Source organism: Amphimedon queenslandica, unplaced genomic scaffold (assembly GCF_000090795.2).
Source record: "Amphimedon queenslandica unplaced genomic scaffold, v1.1 AMPQUscaffold_13521, whole genome shotgun sequence".
NCBI classification, from domain to species: domain Eukaryota; kingdom Metazoa; phylum Porifera; class Demospongiae; order Haplosclerida; family Niphatidae; genus Amphimedon; species Amphimedon queenslandica.
This window is the reverse complement of record NW_003546243.1, coordinates 373,467-395,467: the sequence shown is the minus strand read 5'-3', so window position 1 is coordinate 395,467 and position 22,001 is coordinate 373,467. Positions and strand designations below refer to the sequence as shown.

The window sequence follows — 22,001 nt, the reverse complement described above, 5'->3', positions numbered from 1 at the left end:
GCGAACTATTACCAATTACCATCATATTCCTTGTCATTTTGATACTTAATGTTAACATTACTTCTGGAGCTGTTAACACTTTCATTTTCTGTGCACAAGTGCTGAGCACATTGTTCATTGATGCCTTTGAAGTTGTGAAAGCTGACAATAAGGCGCTTCGTGGCATTTTCTTACTTTATCAGCTTGGCTCTGGTTTTTTGAATCTCAATATTCTGGAGTTTGATCATTTTTCCTTCTGCTTGATAAAGGATGCTAAAATTTTGGATTTGTTCCTAGTTAAGTATTTTTCTGTGATCTACGCTTTCTCTCTTATCGTTTTGACTGTTATTATAATGAGACTCAACTCGCTTTACTCTTGCATTAAGCTCTGTCACAAATGTGGAAGGAGAAACATTCGAACTTCAATCATCAATGGTCTGATAGCATTTCTCATACTCTGCTATTTTCAATGTGTCCGAATAACATTTAACATTTTAGTGCCATCAAGTATAATTAGAAGCGGTGGTAAGGTAGTCAGCGTTCGCGTTTTGTTTGATGGAGATATTGAATACATGTCCTACCATCATCTTCCTTATGCTATACCAGCTATACTTTGTCTTCTGATAGTCATTCTACCTCCACCTATCGTCCTAACACTAGAGCCCTTACTGATTCGATTCAGTGGGATTCTAAAGTTTCGCAGGAATTCTTTTACTTTTTGTCTTCACAGGCTTAGAATGAAACTGAAACCATTCTTGGATTCATTCCAGGGTTGCTTTAAGGATAACTGTCGCTGCTTTGCTGGTTTGTTTTTCTTTTATCGTGTTGTTGTCTTGACTCCAGCAGTGTACTCTAGCAGTATTGTATTCAGTTATATGCAGGCTACAATCATTTTACTATGCATATGCATACTGCATGGTCTCGTTCGCCCTTATCAAAAGAAATGGCATAACTATGTGGATTTGCTTTTACTTGCAAATATAACTGCAATTACCATGCTTACTACTATCGACGTTTTTATTGAGTTGTCTTCTACAAATTACATTAGTAAGGAAGCTATTCTCATCTCTCAAGTGATCCTTGTGTCTTTGTCTCTCATTTACATCTGCTTATACTTTATATACTATCTATTGAAGAGGTTCAATGTTCTCCACAAGTTCCAGGAGATGAGTTTCACGTTGTTGCCAGTCTCATCAACAAAGGCTGATCCCAGTACGGCGTCGCTCATTGATGATGACAGTTTACCAGCACGACTGTTGTATGAAGAGTCAGTTTCAACTCAATATGGAAGTAATGGGACCAATTAGATTGACATGTGTGCATCTTTTGACTATGAAGTTTTATATTTATGTTCTTGCTGCTTTCATCTTTAATATTTTGTTTTTATTTTGCTGAATTTTTTTTTGAATAATTTGTAAGTTTACAAAACTTATAGGTGGGGCTTGTAGGTCTATTATTAACATGACTTGTAAATAAACTCACTTCACACTTTAAGTCTTGCTCTTGGTCTCTTACAATGGCTGCCATTCATCAATGGCCTATGCTCTTCTTGCTTGTAATGCTCTTCCATTTATGCTGCTCCCACTTAGCAAGAGATCAGAAGCAGCTCTTGCTAGACCTTCATAATGATGCTAGGCGCTCACAGAGAATCCCTGATATGAAACTAATGGTACCCTTTTTGTGTGTGTGTGTGTGTGATTTTGCAATTTTGTATGCATGCATTGTTTCTCTTTTATCTGATATATTTATTTCCATTAGGTATGGGATTCCTCACTAGGAGCTACTGCAGAATCAGCTGCCAGTGGGTGCACTAAAAGTCCAACTCCTCAGAGAGTATTGTTAAAAGCTGTTGGTGGAGCATTCAGTTGGGTTGGTCAGAATCAGTACATTCTTTCAGTGGCAGACACAGTTATTACTAACTCATCAATAAGGAAAACATTTGGATGCTGGCTTTCTGGAAATAGTACTTGTTCATGGTATCAGAAAGCTCAAGTACATATAGGCTCATATTAATCACTATGTTACAATATATGCAGATACTAAATCCTCAGAGTTACCTATTTGGATGCGGTGCAAGACTGTTCACTAATAGTGATCGTTGTCATTCTATAACATCAGGCATCAAATTTGCGTGTTTCTATTCACCAGGGTAAGGAATGGAGATGAGCATTGGCTATACAGGTTGCATGATATGCATGTGATAATGTATGTCTCTTGCAAAAAATTAACATAGTAATTGTAACACCTTGCATTAATGTGATAAATTATTTCATTAGCCCAGACCATTTTTAGAATTCTACATGTTAACACAAGATCATCAAATTAGTCCAGACCAATTTCACTTTACATATATGGACAATTATAATATACACTAGTACTCTCTAAATCTAGAACTTCTTTATGATTTTATAAATTGCTTTAACTTTGCCTGAAGACCATGAACTATGGCACAGGGTATTTCGTCAAAAATGGCTATGAGAGAATCCTTGATTTTTATAATTATTCCTGATACATATGCACATTTTTATTTTGTGTAGAAGTTTTGAGCTGGTTTTGATCAAAATTAAATTTTTTATGAATTTTAAAAGTTACAGTAATAAACTTACATTGCTTTCTTCTCTACAGGTACATTTCCAAGACTAACATCATCAATATAAATCGATGCCCACCTGATGCAAAGTTTACTGTTAACAGTCTGTGTTGTAAGTAGTGCATTAAGAATTTTATAATGATAATAATAATAATAATAATCATTATTTTTAGCTAACACAACTAACCCACCTGTAATACCCATTGATCCTGTTGATCCACCAAGTCCCACACAATCAAGTGAGCTACAATAGGTTACCAGTTATAAGCACTCACACATACTATCCTGTTAATAGTTGTCTATTGGGCAACTCCATGTTATGGTAGCCTTGGTGGTGGGACTTTGTTAACAATTCATGGTCGTGGTAAGCTCTTGATTATGCCTTTCTATTGCTATACATGCTACTTTGTATTCCTGTTGTGTGTCTTCAGGTTTTGCTGCTGATCAGTTTAATGATAAAGATCCTAGTTTAGGCAACAAGGTTGTTTTCTATGACAATTTTAGGAAATTTCCCTGCAACGTCATACCTTACTATTCATCAACTGAGAAGATTGTCTGCAGAACGAAGTAGACAATAAAAAAGATACATTGTTTTTATATATTTTGACAGCCCATACCCTGTTGCTGCTAATTTCAAGCTTCAAGTGTTTGTCGATGGTAAACTTGTTCAGAGAATATCTGCTTGTACTTTTAAGGTTATTAATGTTATTATGAGTTCTTTTATAACGTGTGTGTGTGTTTATAGTATCGCTGGTGGGCCACTCCAACCATCACTGATGTTAGCCCTCCAGCAGGTATGTGAGAGATATTATGCTTTTATATTTCATGTACTTGATGCTCATTATTTCAGGCGTTAGTCCTATGATAGTCTCTCTGTATGGAAAGATATTTGCCTACAAGATCTCTGAATCTCAAGATACTGATGATGATGAAAGTAGCAATCAAATGATTGACAGACTCTCTGTTGCTGGGGAACTCTGTGACCCTTGGAATGAAACATCACCGTATGTTCTTCTCCTTTATTTTATCTCTTTACTCTTTCTATTGCAGTTATGGTGGTAGTACGGATATATATGGTTTTGGTAGTGTGTCTTGTCAGCCTGTTTCTACTAGAATTGGTAAAATATCATATCTTATGCTATAGCAATAATTTATTGATTTGCTATCCTCTTTTTAGCCTCGATGAATGCAACAATAGTGTTATCACAATTTGGAAAGTATGATTTTTTTAAATTTTAAATTATCCTTGTTATGAGTACATTGTATAGCTCCATTGTTCCTGTGGAAAAATATTCAATTGATAATAGACTGAGACGATATCTATTTCAAACACATTCTGGTGAAAGAGAAATAGAGGGAGAGAGAGAGAGGAATGTTTAATGTTTTTTTGTAGATATAACTGGAGTTGAGCCAAACTTTGGCAGTCCTAGTGGTGGTACTCATATTACGATATATGGTAGGAATTTCTATCCAAACAGTCCTCTGGATGTACAAGCATCTATCTCAGGTTAATTGTAACAAAAAGAATAATGGATTAGCTTGCACACTATAGTAATAAAGTGTATTGTATTAGATACTATCTTTTTACAGGTATACCTTGTAAAGTGATCAATTATACAAGTAATGCAATTGAGTGTATCACGGGAAAAGCTCCAACAGATTCGATGCTATATGAAGGTATCACTTTTGTTGTAAATTTACTTAAAGATTTGCAAAAAAGTTCCTTTTTTATACTTACTATGCTTTCTTTTTGGCATGAGGACATGGAATTGGATCAGAATGTGTAATGATATTCTATTATTTTAGGCTCACGTGGTCTTTTAAGAGAAGTTTGGCTAAAAGGCTATACTAGAGATCTTGATATAATTGAAAAGAGACCAGTTGGTTGCTACATGAATTTATCAAACTGTTCTATAGAAGAAATTGCTCTACTCTCACAGGAGGATGCATCTAAATATGGAGAACATATTTGGTTTAATCAACGACTGATAGCTTTCTTTGTACCTCCACTGGATAGCAAGTATTCATTCAGTTTAATTGCGGACGACTCAGCAAGATTATACATCAGTCCTAATGCTTCTTCTGAAGCTAAGAAACCAATAGCATTTGTAAAGAGGTTTTCTAGAAATTGGAATACTTTCCCATCACAGATATCTGATCCGATATACTTAAAAGCTGGTAGGTATAAACAATCACCATCACTGATCATGTAAGTAATGCAATTCTTTAATTATGTAGGAAAGTCGTATTATATTGAGGCCTTACATGAGCAAGGTGGAGGTAACTGGAAGATTGGCTTTGGTGCAAAAGTCCACAACTTATCTTGGAATTCTGACATTGGAGTGGTAGACTATGAGGAACAGGAGATATTCATCAATTCAACCATTGTCAAAGAAACCCAGGTCAGGCTATGAATATAACTATTTTTGTTACCATTATTTTTTGATTATTATAGCTCATAAGGTTTGCCATTAAACCAGCCATTCAGTTGCTTCAATTCAACACAACTGGGGAATGGTTTGCATATCTTCTCTCGTTTAACGGGAGCCTGACACAAGAGCTATCATCTGACGATAATGCAACAACAATCGAACAATCACTAAACGATTTAGAAACCGTCAAGAAGATAGGGAAAGTGTCTGTTAGGCTGAATGTAACTAATGATAGCATGAAGGTTGTCATCATAATAGTCTCTAGCTTCGAAAACCTCCCATTAATTAAGGTCCTCAATTACACCAATGCTTCAACTAGACTATTACAAAAAGCTTGGTTCCCTCCAGCCAATTTCACTTTGTCTTTCTTCAATAGCTCAAGAATGACCGGACCCCTCTCTATTAATACCAACGCTAGCAATCTGTCAATGGAGCTAGTGAACATATTCACCACTACATGTCACACATCAGATGCAATGGATGTTTTCATTAATGACACTTACGATGTTCGTGGTATAACTCGGTATTCTTTTACTGGAGTGCTTGATAGCAGAAAAGAGCCTTATTGTGGGCGCTACAGCATAAAGAACCCTTTCATAATATGGAGAAAAGGTTACACGAGAGATGAGAGAACAAACAAAGCCCTTGGGAACTTGATTCTTTCAAGATTTGGATGGAAATATGTAAGTGACTATAAGTATTGCTGGACTTTGCAATACAATTTGGATTTTTTATGAGTTTTTGAAGTTCTTAAAAAATCAGACCAAAGTCCCTGTACTATACTATAATAGTACAGGGATTTTGGCCAAATTTTGCCAAAAATGAAAAGTAGAGAATTCTTAATTTTTATAATTTATTCTGATGCATATACATGTTCTTATGTTGTGTAGAAAGTTTGAGCTAATTCCAATACAATTTGAATTTTTAATGAATTTTTAAGTTCTTCAAAAATCAGACCAAAGTCCCTGTCAAATTTTGCCAAAAATGAAAAGTAGAGAATTCTTGATTTTTATAATTCATTCTGATGCATATACATGTTCTAATGTTGTGTTGAAAGTTTGAGCTGATTCCGATACAATTTAGATTTTTTATGAATTTTTGAAGTTCCTCAAAAATCGAACCAAAGTCCCTGTACTATAGTACAGGGATTTTGGCCAAATTTTGCCAAAAATGAAAAGTAGAGAATTCTTGATTTTTATAATTCATTCTGATGCATATACATGTTCTTATGTTGCGTAGAAAGTTTGAAGTGATTCCGATTGGATTTGAATTTTTTATGAATTTTTAAAAGTTGCTTGTGTGGCTAAATTTAGTGACATTAATCAAATAAATCAAGTTCAGCGCTCATGCCAGAAACCAAACGGACTAAAAACTCTATATTATATTTATGTTATATTTTTAGGTATGTTTTGCTTATAGTGGCCCTGTTCCTTATTCCAGATTTAAAGTGGTTCTTCTCATTGATTCAAAACAAGTTCATTACAATATCCCATTGACCAGCAGTGCACACATTATTAACTGCTCTTTTGGTGGCGAATGGAAATGTCAGTGCACTGATCTGTATCAGAGGTTGAATGAATTGGTTGAGCAGCAGTCAAGGAATTATTATGTGACCCAGATATGCTTTGATAAAACTTTGATTGATTTTTGGGTTGACAACTTCTTTATATCATCAGGAAAGCCAAAAAGTAACAGAAACAAATTATTATTATTATTATTTTTATCGTTATCTTTTTTAAAGTGATGAACCAGTTGAAGCTGGCAGTAAGACCAAATGGTGTATTTGTCAAAAGCGTTGACGTAACTAAAGTGACTCAAGACTGGCCTTCACTATACTGCAGGAATGAGAGCAACCCATTCTCGTGTTACATATACAAATCATCATTCATTGTACAGTTTAATGTGCTTGACTGTGGGCATAACATGACACTCTTAGGAGGATCTCCTAATCACACAATAGCAGTCGATAGACTTTTGTCTGGAACTCCACCAGTCACTGGAAGTTTTGATGTACATTTTGAAGGGACTACTATTAGGAACATTCAAGCTGACTATAATGCCACTCAACTCAAAGCTCTACTAGACAAATATCTTCCTAAAGAAGGACCTTTTGAAGTGAGTTCATCAGGTAACTGTGCTAGACCTTCTTGGAGCATCAGTTGGACTGAGAGAGGAGGGGACAGGCCGTTAATGAGTGTCAATGGAAGGAATTTGATTGGAAACAATGTCAGTGTCCTTGTCATTCCTTTGGTTGATGGGGGAGTCTGGATTAGACCATTGAGAGCCGACATGCTCAGAGTACCACATACTGAACCACAGGTCAGCACGTAATAATTTGGCATAGTTATTTTATTCTAAAATTTATTTAGTATTATAATAATTATTATTTTATTATCATTATAGGTTCAGGTAACTATCAATAATATCCTATCATCATGTTTGAACGAGAACTGTAGTTTCACTTTCACTAATGATAGCATCTCGAGTTTATTTTCTGTACATCCTACCACTGGCAATCAAGACAGTAGCCCCATCACCATAAGTGGAACTGATTTCCCCAGATATTCAACCGATGTCACTGTTACTATTGGTACCCAATCATGTGACATACAGTCAATTAATAGCACCACTATTGTTTGTATACCTGAGCCTGGTGTAGCTGGGGTCTATGATGTCAATGTTTTACTTGGCGATATTGGATATGCACTAACTAACAATGTTACATTCCAGTATTTGCTAAGAGTTGATTCTGTACAGCCTAATGAAGGGAGTATTGGTGGAAGTAACCTTGTCACTCTCTCAGGTTTAGGATTTCCTGAACCCGAAGACAACTCGTCTTTATTATCTGAGACTTTTTATGTTCTCTTTGGTGAATACCCATGCCTTCCTGTCTCCTCTAACCTGACAAGTCTATCTTGTTTAACTCAAGCACACAAGCCAGGCAGCGTCAATATTACTATCCTCATCAATGGAGTAACAACAATTGTACCTAATGGATATCTGTATAGCACAGCCTCAACTGCTCAAATACACATGGTTGTACCAAATAGTAGCCCTGCTAATGGTGGAGCCATGCTCCTTATACTTGCAATGAGATTGGTAGCTGCTGATGATTTGATTGTCTCAACAGGCAAAACTAATTTCACCCCTATATCAGTTTCTAGTACACAGATGTCATGCTATACAAATCCTACTAGTCCTGGCTTGTATGATCTTGATATAATTAGTGTCAGTACATTTGGTAGAGCATTAAATCATTCTCTTGTTGATCAGCCTGATGAAATCATAAAGAACTCAAGGACGCTTTTAGAGCTACTTAATGATGATCTCCTGGCAAACCACACGAACATTATCACTATTTCTTTCACTTTTGTATTTGATGTGTTGAGTATTGCTCCAAGTTATGGCTCTCTGTTTGGTGGGACTGATCTGACTATTAAAGGATCAGGTTTTGTTGGAAATGTAACTGTCATCGATGAAGAAGGAGATCCATTCTGTCGTAAAATGTCTTACAATGATACTGAGATTAATTGCACAACTGTATCAGTTAGGAAACATCACATCATTGAAAATAATGGAACTGATCCAAGTAAGGCAGTTAGGGGTTGTTTTAAATTAATTGTTTTTTTATAGTTCTTGGGCCATATTTTGCTTGGAGTCCATCAGTCCTGACAATATCTGTTGGTGATAGAGTTACAGTAAGTCTGAAGATGTTTAATAATAGGCCCAGAGTTAGCTAACTCAGAAAATAGTTAGACTAAAATACTTTACCCCACAATTGTGTATGGTAATCTCATGTTTTATATTTTTTGTTACATAGTGGCAATGGACTGGCTCAATTCTAATAAATCCAAGAGAATTTGAAGTTCATCAAAATGAACCAGGTGGCTTTAAAAGCCTTTCCAGCATTAACGGAAACTTTACCATCACATTCACTGAGTCTGGCATCTTCAATTATAGCACTGATGTGAGTGATGTTTGCCTTGCATGTTTCATGACTGGTAGTATCATAGTGAGGCCATTGGAATCCATAGCTAAAAGCTTCAGAGTAGTATTGAACGATAGTGGAATTGAGGCACTCTATAACTTGACTGGTGATGAGAGTAGCCAGGCTATGAATGAAAGTTGCAATGTTGAATACTCTATGAAGAATGATGATGCCCCTGTATTTATATACAGTGTCTGTGAGACTCCAATTATCTATAGCATAGACACGGAAAATGTGACAGTTTATTCAAATATCACTATCAATGGAACAGGATTAGCTGGTGATGGTGTGAGAGCTCGTTTCGGTTCCCATAAATGTGACATCAGTTATAATGACGATGATCTGATAGTCTGCCGGTTAAATTCATCAAGTCAACCTCCTCCATTTGTTCCTTTACCTTTGAAACTTCGTGTTAATAACAAAGGATATGCTGCCATTAATGTAGACATGAAAGAGCCCTCTGCCCTTAAAATCAAGCCCATTATCACTAGCATTGCTCCAAGTAGTGGGTCTATTCTTGGAAACACTGTGATAATTAGTGGTGCATCTTTTTTAAATACTTCCCATCTCAGAGTGTATCTTGGCAATAGAAGATGCAGGATTAGAAGCATTCTTTATAATGCAATGAAAGTAGTTGTGCCATCATTAAATGGTACCAGTGATAATGTAACTAATGTAACAGAGAGTTTCAACATTACATATGGACCAAGAAAAGAAGCACTGTGTGGCATTGAGGGAGGCTGTACCTATCAATACACGAAGGAGAAGACACCAATCATACTGAGTGTTCATCCAGTGAATCTTAGCGTTACTGATGTCACTGTTATTACAATAACTGGAAAGCTGCTGAGTAATCGTTCTCTTGTTATCATAGGTAGATCTCATTGCCTTAATGTGACTCTTGTTGATCCTGACACCATCACTTGTCTTGTTCATCCAATGGAAGCTAATGATTATGACATCAGCGTATTTGTTCGTGAGTATGGATATGCACAGTTTGTTAACAAAACAATTATAACAAGTACCTTGATTATTCGTTCTGTTTCTCCTGACAGAGGTAGTAAAAGAGGAGGAACACTTGTGACTGTTTCTGGTTTTGGATTCAGTACTAAATCCACTCATAATCATGTATCAATCAATAGCAAGGAGTGTGCTGTAGTAACTAGCAATTATACTACAATACAGTGTCTTACCCCTGACTTAAATCAAGAAGGAACATTTGATTTGGTAGTATCCATAATTGGGTCAACCTCTCAAGGGACTAAGAGATCAAAGAGATCGGTTCAAGCTTCTGTTGCATTTCAGTACAGTTCATCAAGCACTCCTAATCTTATCAGCATCTCTCCTCCTTCTGGCCAAGTAGGAGACATTGTTGTCATAGATGGACAGTTACTATCAAGCAATGCTTCAGTCTCCATTGGGGGGATTCCATGCAATATTACCTCTGGGAATGACACTGCCATTTCCTGTATCTTAGGTCCTAACTTTGTTGGTGATTATGATGTTGAAGTGTCTGTCCCATCACTAGGAAGTGCTGATGGTGCCATATCATTTCATTATGATCTTAAAGTTGATAGCATCAGTCCTGACGAGGGCAGTTTTGCTGGATACAATACACTTACACTGAGTGGAGTGGGCTTTGATCCTACTGCAACCTTTATCACCATTTGCAATGAGTCTTGCTTCTATAGCAATGATCAACCCACACTGAATAGCATCAGTTGCATCGTTCCATCACTCTCACACTTACTCTTGGAATCAGTCAATACTCTTAACTGCAGTGTATTAATCACCAGTGCCAGCTCCACTGCAATGATGTACTATGCTCTTAAAAGAGACCTCACTCCTATTGTTATTTCAATAAACCGAACTCGTGGCGGAACGGCAGGTGGTTCTCTGGTATATATTAATGGCACTGGGTTCACAGGTAGTGGTAGTATTAATGTCTCTATTGCTGAAACCGAGTGCAGTGTCAGGGAATATACTGATACTTATATTGTATGTGAGACTGGAGCCAGTGGGTACACAGTAAAAGCCAGTGTTATGGTCTACATAGAAGGCAAGGGATTTGCAGTATCCAACTCTGAGTTTTATTATGTTGATTTGTGGAGCTCACCTTACACTTGGGGTGGGGGCCCCCTACCAATTGAAGGAGATTTTGTTATAGTTCCATCAGGACAGAGACTAGTCTTAGATATACGTACACCAGTCCTTAAGATAGTGCTAATACAAGGTGGTGAACTTATTTTCGATGATGAATCGAATGGAATAGAGCTCCACAGTGAGAATATACTCATCACTGATGGTGGTAAACTGGAAGTAGGAACAGAAGAGTCTTATTATAAGCATACAGCACAGATAGTGATGTATGGCCACAGACTATCAACCGAACTACCATTGTTTGGAGCCAAAACACTAGCGGTTCGTAATGGAACTCTAGATCTTCACGGTAAACCCATCAGAGATACATGGACGTGCATAACCAATACAGTAAGACCTGGAGATAATGTACTTACTGTAAAACACAATGTCTCCGACTGGGAGATTGGTGGCAAAGTAATAATAGCATCAACCAGTTACAGTCAAAGAGAGAACGAGGAGTTAGTGATAGAAGGAATCAGCAGTGATGGGCACTCAATCACAGTCTCTCCTCCTCTCAACTATACTCATATCTCACTCGTTCAAGTCATCCACGGAAAGACTATTGAGACTTGCGCTGAGGTTGGGTATCTAACCAGGAACGTTGTTGTACGAGGCAACAGGAATGAAGAATGGGATGTAGAGTTTGGTAGTTGTGACGAGGAATTCAAACCCGGTCAGTTTGAAGTACAGACTTGCTTTGGTGGTCGCTTTGGCAGTGAAGCAATAGGAGATGAGTTTGGATCACAGATAATGCTACACAAAGGACCACGAGACAGTATAATTGGAAGAATAGAATATGTTGAAGTGACGCATGCAGGACAAGCCTTTAGACTCGGACGCTATCCCATTCATTTCCATCTCAATGGAAATGTAAGTGGCTCCTACGTGAGAGGCTGTGGCATACACAATACGTTTAATAGAGCTGTCACTATCCATGCCGTTGATTACCTACTGGTTGAAAAGAACGTTGCTTATAATATAAAGGGACATGCTTATTTCTTAGAGGATGGCATAGAGATTGGTAATATCATCCAATACAATCTAGCAGTGTTTGTTAAGGCATCAAGCAGTCTCCTTAACGTTGACATTACTCCAGCTTGTTTCTGGTCAGTCAATCCTAACAATACTTTCCGTCACAACGCTGCTGCTGGTGGAACTCATTTTGGTTTCTGGTATCGACTACCACCGAATCCAACAGGGCCATCCTTTACTACAAGTGTAGAGCCTGTCCATGGACCAATGGGACCGTTCTATAACAACACAGCTCATTCATTTGGCTGGTATGGCATTTGGATATTCCCTAGTTATTATCCAGTAAGAGCCAGCACCTGTAGAGACGTCACTCCTGCTGTTTTTGAAGAGTTTCTGGCCTGGCGTAACGTCCGTGGTGTAGAGTTTTCTGAAGTCGGTGCTGTCCAGTTAAAGCACAGTGTAATGCTAGACAATACAATTGCAGGCGTTGAATATACTCACGTTGAGTCTGCTTGGGGCAAGAATGGGGCTCTCATAGAAGATGTTTTAATCATCGCTCACTCTCAACTGAGGGATATAGATCATGCTGGACTTGTTAATGGAGTTGAGGTCTGTACTGGTGCCGGTATTAAGACTCCATCCTCTAATTATCTGACGGTATCAAACGTCACCTTTGTTAATTTCAATGAGAGTGGTTGCTATGCCCTGAGGGCTTGCTCTCACTGCAGGAACAAGCAGGGAGGCTTTGAGACTCGTTTTGAGAAACTCATTTTTGACTCTAGTCCCAACGTTGCCTTTTGGAAGTGGGAGCATGAGCAGTTGTTCCGTGATATGGACGGGACCCTGACTGGTATCCGTGGTGGGGCTCTACTCCCTACCTCAAACGCCTTACCCTTGAATCATTGTCAAAATCATCCAAATTCATCGTTTGGGCTAGTCCCTGGATCAGTCTGTGATCAAACTGTTAACTTTGTGAGGTTTGCATTGATAAATCCAAGACCATCTTCACTCAAGTACAGGGATATGAACCTCACTAGTCCATATGGTAGGATTACGTTAGGTTTTGTTAAGAAAAGGCTAGTATTTGGTCCTGGTCATATGGCAATCCTACCCACCAAAGTCACATATAAGCTTGCATGGGCTGGCGGAGAGCGCTTCACTAATTTATCGTATGCTTCTTTGTACTCTGCACTCAATTATTCTGATTACTTGTGGATCGAACATAATTTTAGTCAAAGTGTTGATATTGCAAACATAAACAATGAAATGAGGACCGTGAGTCCGGCCCTCCCAGCCCCTGGCGTATCAGTGTTAGGTGACTGGTATACTGAAGAGAATGAGACATTACTCACCTATTACGTTAATGGCTCTAACCCATTCTGTTTGTCTGACGTAAAGGTCACCTTCTCGTCCTATCACTGTTTCTATGAAAACTGTATAGTGCCCACTCCACCGCCTCCCATTAACATCACTATGGGTCGTCCAAACACCACCTATGCTTGGTCTAATAGTTCAATATGGCCTAACGGGGCCCTGCCATTGAATGGCTCTGATGTGTACATACCATGCAGTCTTTATGTGCTGGTAGATGTGCCCCTTCCTTTTATCAACAGGCTCAGTGTGTGTGGTGGGTTAGAGTTTATGGATGACATGGACCATGTCCTAGAGACTAATCTGATACTGATTGATGGTGGGCAGTTAGTCGCTGGATCTGAGGACTCGCCATTCATGCATCAGCTCGTTATAATACTCCACGGGACCCTCTCATCCCCTGAGTATCGTCTACCTAATTTCGGACCAGTTCTTGGTGCTAAGGCTTTTGGGGTCTTTGGATACCTTGGACTCCATGGACAAGAGCGTCTCATACTGTGGACACATCTAGCAAAGGAGGCAAGAGCTGGAGATAGGACACTGGTCTTAAAGACACCGGTAGATTGGCTGCCTGGAGATGAGATTGTGATAGCTTCGACATCTTTTGAAGCAACTCAAGCTGAAGAGCTGACAATCACAAGCATCAGTAATGACAGGCTGACGGTTACAATAGATCCTCTGTTAGCTTATGATCACATTGGGGGCAGTAGTACAGGTAATGGCGAGTGTCCACATGCATGCAGTGCTGAAGTAGGCCTGTTGTCTCGTAACATAAAGATATTTGGGGTCCATCCTAACTCCAGTCAACACACATCAGATGTGGAGTCATATGGCTGTCGTGTGCTGGTCAGTGGCTATTTCAATAGTACACTAGGACAGCAGTTCATTGGGTCTGCTAAGATATCCGGCGTTGAGTTTAAAGGCTGTGGCCAGGAAGGATTCTACGATGAATATGATCCTAGATATTCCCTAGCGTTTCTAGGTATTGGCCCTGTAGTAAATGATGGCTCTTATGTGAAGAACTGCAGTTTTCATAAAGACTACAGCACCGGCATTGGAGTAATTGATACTCATGACATGACCATTTCTAACAATGTACTGCATAGAACTGTAGGCCCATCCCTCTATGTATCAGGATCTGGTCATGAGATTATTAACAATCTAGCAGTGGTGGCAGCATTCCCTGGTACTTATAGGGTACCCAATGAGCCATTCAATCCTGAATGGACGGCAAATTATGAGTTATCAAAAGCAAGTGATATCGTTCTTATTGGCAATGCAGCAGCAGGGGGTGCAAAGGCAGGCTATCACACCAACGGAGAGAAATGTGACACTGCCCTAATATGGAGAGACAATGTGGCTCACTCTACACTTCATGGCATACACATGGGATATGAGGATGGTCAGAGTCACTGCTCTGCTTTTTACAAGTTCAAAGTCTACAGTTGTTATCATTATGGCTTCTTCTCCTACTCTCTCTCCGGACTACTCATATCAGAGTCTCTCCTTATCAATAACTATGCTGCCGTGTTTGCTGTAGTAATGGGCCCAGCTTCACTCTCTCATCAAGTTAGCAATAAAAGCGTAACCATAAGGGACACTTGTATAATATCTACATTTGACCATGTCAATTGTACAGAGTATAGCCACAAGCCAATCATTGCTTATCACCATACTTCACACTCTGGTATACAGTCGGCCACTGGGGCACATGTAGGAGTCATAATCCCTTCATTTGTATCGGATCAAGGACATTTTCCCAAGTTTGCATGGAAGAGTATTTCTACGTATCCAGCAATCAATGGACACACTCAACTGATCAATGTACTGTTTTATAACTTTTCCACTCGCTGTGGTGGAAGGACTGAGGCAGCCATCATAACTCAACAATTATCTGAAGATTGTCAACATCCTTTGTCGCTCAAGGGAACTTTATTTTACTCTGGATCCAATGCTTCAAAACTGTACATTCACAAGCCACAACTTGGCAGCGTTAATCCATCAGACTGTGTCGATATGGACTGTGACGGTTTGAAAAAGATTCTAATAAGAGACACTGATGGGGTCTTCCTTGGAAGGCAAGGTTTGAGCTCTGTCATCTCAAAGTCGGAATATGAATGGGATGGGGACAGTAGACGGGGTTTAGGTGATTACAGGATCCCATATGCAATGCTCGGCCTAGCAAGTGGTAATAAAATAGATCCTGATGTCCTATACCCTAAAAAAGGAATATACCGTGGTAATGATGGGGACTGTCAATGGCACTCAGATTGGAATGGCTACCTGTGTGCCGGTATTGATCACATGATGTTAGTCATTGAGAGCCTTGATGCTGATACTGAGGTACGTCGGCTCTCTCCTGTTGGTGTAGGTTCTTCTGGATACATCGATCTCATTAACGGCCCTCAGGATCAAGGCTGGTGTGGCGGCTATACCTGTCAAGAAAGGATATCAACATTTTATGCAATAGTGTCCACTGGGATCAACTACACTATTGGACTGACCAGCACTAATCCACAGAAAACAAACTTCATTCTTCTCAATGCATCAGACTCACAGTCCCTCCTCATTGCTTATATATACAATAATCCTCAGAGACTTGACGTGTACGTTAGAAATAATTACATGATCCCAACCAATGGCTACATGTTGAATGGTAACCTTCGTTACAGTGGACGGGGAAGCAGTTTTATACCTAGTCAAACTGATCCTTCCGGTAGTAATTATTATGATAGTGGAGAGAAGAAGTTATACATAGTAGTAAAAGGTGATTCACCAGTCACTGTTATCACTACAATGGTCATGCAGCTAGGCCTTCATACACCACCCCTCACTGTGGATGAGTTCTTTGAAGAGAACCTGGTACGAAACTTAAGACTCCTCTTTAACATACCACAGAGTAGAATACGTATTGTTAACGTTGTTTCTGAAAGTGGTACACGCAAGAAGAGACAAACAGGTACTGGGACACTGATTAATATAGAGATAGGGAATCCTCCATCTAATGAGACTGTTAATGTCACGAGTGCTGGTCCCACACCCAATGACAATATGACTTATAACTCTTTACTTAGCATATCAGAGTCAGTTGGTATTTCTGTACAGACAGGACAGCTATCAAAGAGCCTTGGTATTACTATTTATAGTGCAGATGTGACAGAGCCGATTCCAATAGTTGTTGATCCTACCGGTGGGAGTAGAGCTACCAACGGGACAGGAGGACCACAACCTGGTGACCCAGGGACTGCTAATCTCACGACATTTGCTGAGAAGCAACTTGAGGAGGAGCAAATGAAAGAAAATACCAGCCAAAGTGTGACATTACTCATCCCAAACAGATTAGCAGTAGTCTCATTGCCAACCCGCGGCACTGAAGGTGTTCCATTGGAAACTATTGAAGTTGTAATGTATGATACATCTGGGAGTATTATCCCTACTCTGGGTGTAGCTTCATTCCCATGGATACTAACTGCATTCATTGTGTCTCCAAACTCAGTTACATTTTTGATTAATAATTCCTCTTCGATAGGCAATGGTCAGGCTTTTTTCAACGACCTCATATTCAGTCATCAAGGTAGCTATGAGATTGGATTTAATATAACTTATCCATCAATTGTCAGCTACACAGCGACCAGCAGTAGCTCAATATTTATTGGAAGGAGAAGCCTTTATCTCAATGTAGCCACACAGCCTCCTTCTATAGCTAACACTACATTCCCACTACCACACAATGTCAGTGTTCAGGTACTTGATTTAAGCATTAATACTGTAGCTATGAACCTAGGATGGAGGGGAAGAGATTGGCTCATGTCTGCATCAATTGTTTCACAAACAAAAGGGACAGTGGAGCAGGTCCTTCCTAATGCTAGAATCACTAATGGAGTTGCTACATTTTCAGGCATCCACATACACTCTGCTGGCTCTTATGTAATCCGGTTCATGACTAGCACAGACCCTCAGTCTCCTTCTGAAGAGCTGCCTCCATCACTTGACAGTAGAGTCATTACTGTCCATGACTATCCCCTCACGAGATACATCATAACATACAGTAATGAGTACTCGCTAGTGACTGGAAGGGAAGCAGAATTTATTCAAGAGCTGACAGCTCGCGTTCAAGCCTCTTCTTCCTCTGTATTTGTGTACAATGGAACTGTGAGAGAGGGAAGCATCAGAGCTGGGCTCTTTGTTACTAGCACAGACCTTCGTGCACTTCATGATTTTAATAGTAATATTGGCTCTCTCTCTTCGCTCTCATTCACATTCAACAATCAAGCACTCCGCCTCGTCTCTGTTGTACAAGATCCTGATTACCCCATTCCACCGTTGCCAACAGAAGCAACAGAGCCATCATCTCCAGTACTCATACTTGCTATAGTGATGAGCTTATTGGGGTTCATCGTCATCATTGGTCTAATAGTGGGTCTCATTGGAGCCTGCGTCTGCCATCATTTTAGCAAACGTAACATATCCCCTACAAATAGGGTACGAGTCAAGCCTGCTTTTATTAACTACGAGATTTATTCTAATCAATCCAATACAGATGAGATAAATTACACTGGAACTGAGCTAAGGCTTTTATCTGCTACTTCTTCAAAAACAAGTGGTCCTGAGTACGATCAGAGACCTAGTATCAGTAGTACTGCTAGAGAAAATAGCCCACTGTCTCATGACGTAGTTCCTAGTCATCCTCATTCTGCTGGTCGCAGGATGTACTGATTATAATAATAATTGACTATTATTGATAATTATTATTGTTGATTTCTTGATAGATTTTTGTTAGCTAATTATCATAGAAAGATTTTGTTTTAGGAATAGTTTTTGAAAATAATTTTATTATTAATGAAAATACTGAGTAGTCTTTTGCCAAAAAAGAAGATAATTCAAAGAGTTATAATAATTAGTGTTGTTACAGAACAATAATTGATTATCGTTGATACATGTCAATTATTTATAAGGAGGTCCATAATATTTTGCTGCCAGTAAATGTCTTGGAGTTGGAGAAGTTGAAGGTCCACTTAATTCTAAAGTCTTTGAATGAGCTGATCTCTGTTGTCTTTGTTTCTTTTTACTACAAGACAAACAATCATAACGCCATGTATCTCATCATACACATTATACATGTATTCATACTTAATACTAAGCTTATTAGCAGTGAATAGAGTCGTATGTTCTGCCTCAATCTTTTTCTTGACTTGCGTTTGGTATGGCTTCTCTTTGAAACTCTCCTCCTTGTCGCACAATGGGCACTTTATCATTCCATCGACTACAAACAATATACAGAATGTAACTATGCATCATACAATCATATGCAATGGCTTCCTATGTCTTCTTGCCACAGCCTTTCATTATTCAACCCTATAGTACAGGGCCAAAGTCCACAGTACAGGGATTTTAGCAAAATATTTTTAAACTTGCTTAAAAATCAGGCCAAAGTCCTGGATTTACATGTACACATGCATATATAGTGACAATGGAACCAATTGGTTTTTGATTGTCACGGATTCTGTGAAAATTAAAGAATGGAAAAAAATTCCCATATGATATAATTATGTACCATACAATTCTTTCTTAACAGTAATAGTAATAGTAAGTGCAATTGATCCTAACTTGCTTTCATGATATGCAATGACTTCCCATGTCTCCTTGCCAAGTCAATAGGAGTGAGCCCTTCATTATTCAACCAAGACTCATCAGCATCATGTCTCAATAGGCAGTGATATGCTTCCGATTGTCCTTCCATTGCAGAGTAATGGAGTCCTGAGTTACCTGCAACTAAAGTGCACAACATAATCTATCATGCAGTGAGAACTAATTATAAATTTACAATCAAGTGAAGTAGGGTCCATTCTTCCAGTGCTTAGCATCCAATGGAGGCAATTAGTGGCATTCCCTTGAGCTGCCTAGGATAAGGAATAACATTTAAGTGAACTGTCAATCATCAGTTAAGCACCTTGTGTAGTGCATTCCTTCCTTTGTGATCAGTGTCAGAGCATTTGACTTTTCCTTTCCTCAGTAGTAATTTCAGACAGTCCAGTCTATCATAGTAAGCAGCAACATGAGCTGGTTTAGTCCCACTAATATCACCTACACATAGATGTACATGCACATTGATTCATTTCATTGCTACATTACCTTGGGTAACATCAACTGCACTGTGCAATAGCATCTCCAAGCAGGCCAAACTATTGTATTTGACTGCGTAATGTGCTGGGGTCTGTCCTTTATTATCTACTGTCTCTAGTTCGGCTCCTCTCTCCATTAGACACTGAATGACACCAGAGTGATTCTTCATGGCAGCATAATGAACACAATTCCTGTTCATGGTGTCCTCCAGACAAATATCAATACCTGCATAGTGTAGGATTTAAAAATAACTACAGTGCTAATTGTTCCTGCTATTATAGTTTAGACTACATACCATGATCGCATAATACGCTCAGACACTTTACTTCACCATGAAGTGCACAATAGTGGGCAGCAGACCTTCCCTCCTCATCAACATGATCCAGGTCCCCCACTTCAGGTATCAGTAATTGGACTATCTTATGATGGCCTCCAATGCAAGCCTCCATTAGAGGAGTCTGTCCCTTCACTGAACTCACATCAACAGGGCTGCCAGACATTAGTAAGAACTTGACAATCTCCAAATGACCAAGAGAGGATGCTATATGAAGCAATGTCCTCTTGTACTGGTCACATGATGATTCTATTTTAAATCCGCTCTGAATTAGATTGTGCTTGACTGCATCAATGTCTCCATTCTCAACTCTTTGGCAAAGAACCTGTTGATCTAAGAGTTGTAGCGAGTCCTGTCCCTCAAGAGGAGGCTCAGTTATAAAGGCTGCTGCTGGTTTGATTGCACTGGGTTCATGAGCAGTAGTGTGCCTCCTTGGAACTGCTGTGCTGTTGCTGCATGATGATGAGTAGTCTGTAGGACAACAAGAATCACATGAAAGCATACGTAGACATGTACAGTATGCTTGAAAATGTGTTTATTAATAAAATGAAGAATTCTCATCATTTTCCCCTAAATACCCTAGTACAGAGACTTCAGCCCAATTTTTGAGCAACTTAAAAAATTCGTAAAAAATCCAACTTTGATTGGAATCACCTGAAACTTTCTACGCAACATAAGTACATGTATATGTATCAGAAAATATCATAAAAATGGGAAATTCTTTTTTAGCCATTTTTTTCAAAATTTGGCCTGTGACCATGTACTATAGTACAGGGACTTTGGCTCGATTTTGGAGCACCTTGAAAAATTTGTAAAAAATCCAATTTTGATCGGAATCAGCTCAAACTTGATACACAACATAAGTACATGTATATGTATCAGAAAAAAATCATAAAAATGGAAAATTCTTTCCTAGCCCTTTTTGCCAAAATTTGGCCCGTGACCATGTACTATAGTACAGGGACTTTGACTCAATTTTTGAGCAACTTGAAAAATTCGTAAAAAATCCAATTTTGATCGGAATCACCTGAAACTTTCTACGCAACATAAGCACATGTATATGTATTAGAAAAAATCATAAAAATGGAAAATTCTTTTCTAGCCATTTTTGCCAAAATTTGGCCCGTGACCATGTACTATAGTACAGGGACTTTGACTCGATTTTTGAGCAACTTGAAAAATTCATTAAAAATCCAATTTTGATCAGAATCACCTGAAACTTTCTACGCAACATAAGTACATGTATATGTATCAGAAAAAGTTATAAAAAATGGAGAATTCTCTTCTAGCCATTTTTGCGTACTATAGTACAGGGACTTTGATGCTTAGACCTGATATTTAAGTAATTTTAAAATTTAGTTGTCATAAAGATTACTTTAATGAATCATACTATCACAAAATACCAGTATAATTTGTACCTTCGTTATCATCTTCTGTTTCTTCTTCACTCGATGTCATTTCATCCTCAGTGACTCCTGCTCCACTGCTGAGACTGGTAACATTAGCAGAGCAAAGACTTCCATCTCCTTCACTAACTCGCCTGCTGCTGCCACCGCTTTTGTTCCAATCTACACTGGAAGATCCATCCTTTGGAGTTGACAGAGCATCTATATCATTTGAATCTATATTACTCTGTGATCCATTCGACCCTGAGCCCTGCTGTATCCGTGGTACCGGAGTAGCTCCACCCGATGACCCAATGGTGTCCTCGTATGTCAGCATGTTGCAGTCGTCATCAGTAACTGGAGTAGCAGTAGAGGATGGATCCGTGCTGGTAGTATACAGGCTCTGCTGGTTTTCCTGTGAGGAAAGAGAAATGGACTCAGAACTGTTGGACATTGCTTATTTTGAATTTTAAAGATGCTGTCAAATTTAGCTCCACCCTTCCAGCCACGCCTAAACTGCGTGGGTGTTAGATACTGATCACTGATTCACTGTATAATCATTATGATGTTTATTGCACGTATAAACACCATTATTATTGTTTTCTTACACAAAAAATATATTCTTAAGCAATCATGACTTTTGATACCTGCCAAAATAAACTGTTTTCAACAAATCGGTATTATC

At 38.8% G+C, this 22,001-nt stretch overlaps 2 protein-coding genes across 2 annotated transcripts; one reads left to right on the top strand and one right to left on the bottom strand.

The window, feature by feature from the left end:
• Window positions 1-1,387: 1,387 nt before the first annotated feature.
• LOC100640731 (fibrocystin-L-like) lies at window positions 1,388-18,302 on the top strand. The gene is made up of 23 exons (XM_020008702.1): window positions 1,388-1,648; window positions 1,738-1,971; window positions 2,016-2,128; window positions 2,605-2,681; window positions 2,743-2,808; window positions 2,865-2,933; window positions 3,001-3,136; window positions 3,180-3,264; window positions 3,315-3,363; window positions 3,420-3,573; window positions 3,620-3,687; window positions 3,747-3,786; window positions 3,838-3,908; window positions 3,963-4,076; window positions 4,160-4,246; window positions 4,376-4,747; window positions 4,808-4,971; window positions 5,025-5,684; window positions 6,404-6,689; window positions 6,743-7,320; window positions 7,405-8,590; window positions 8,635-8,699; window positions 8,822-18,302. Exons 1-23 carry the CDS (start codon window positions 1,496-1,498, stop codon window positions 18,188-18,190), a joined length of 14,196 nt encoding a protein of 4,731 aa, XP_019864261.1. The 5' UTR covers window positions 1,388-1,495; the 3' UTR covers window positions 18,191-18,302.
• LOC105316621 (serine/threonine-protein phosphatase 6 regulatory ankyrin repeat subunit B-like) lies at window positions 18,262-21,977 on the bottom strand. Its single transcript, XM_011411666.2, has 8 exons — window positions 21,350-21,977; window positions 19,893-20,402; window positions 19,607-19,822; window positions 19,425-19,558; window positions 19,299-19,374; window positions 19,082-19,246; window positions 18,605-18,737; window positions 18,262-18,542 (listed from the first exon to the last, which is right to left on the bottom strand). The coding sequence occupies exons 1-8, from the start codon at window positions 21,768-21,770 to the stop codon at window positions 18,419-18,421; spliced, it is 1,779 nt and encodes a 592-aa protein (XP_011409968.1). The 5' UTR covers window positions 21,771-21,977; the 3' UTR covers window positions 18,262-18,418.
• Between the last annotated feature and the right edge of the window lie 24 nt (window positions 21,978-22,001).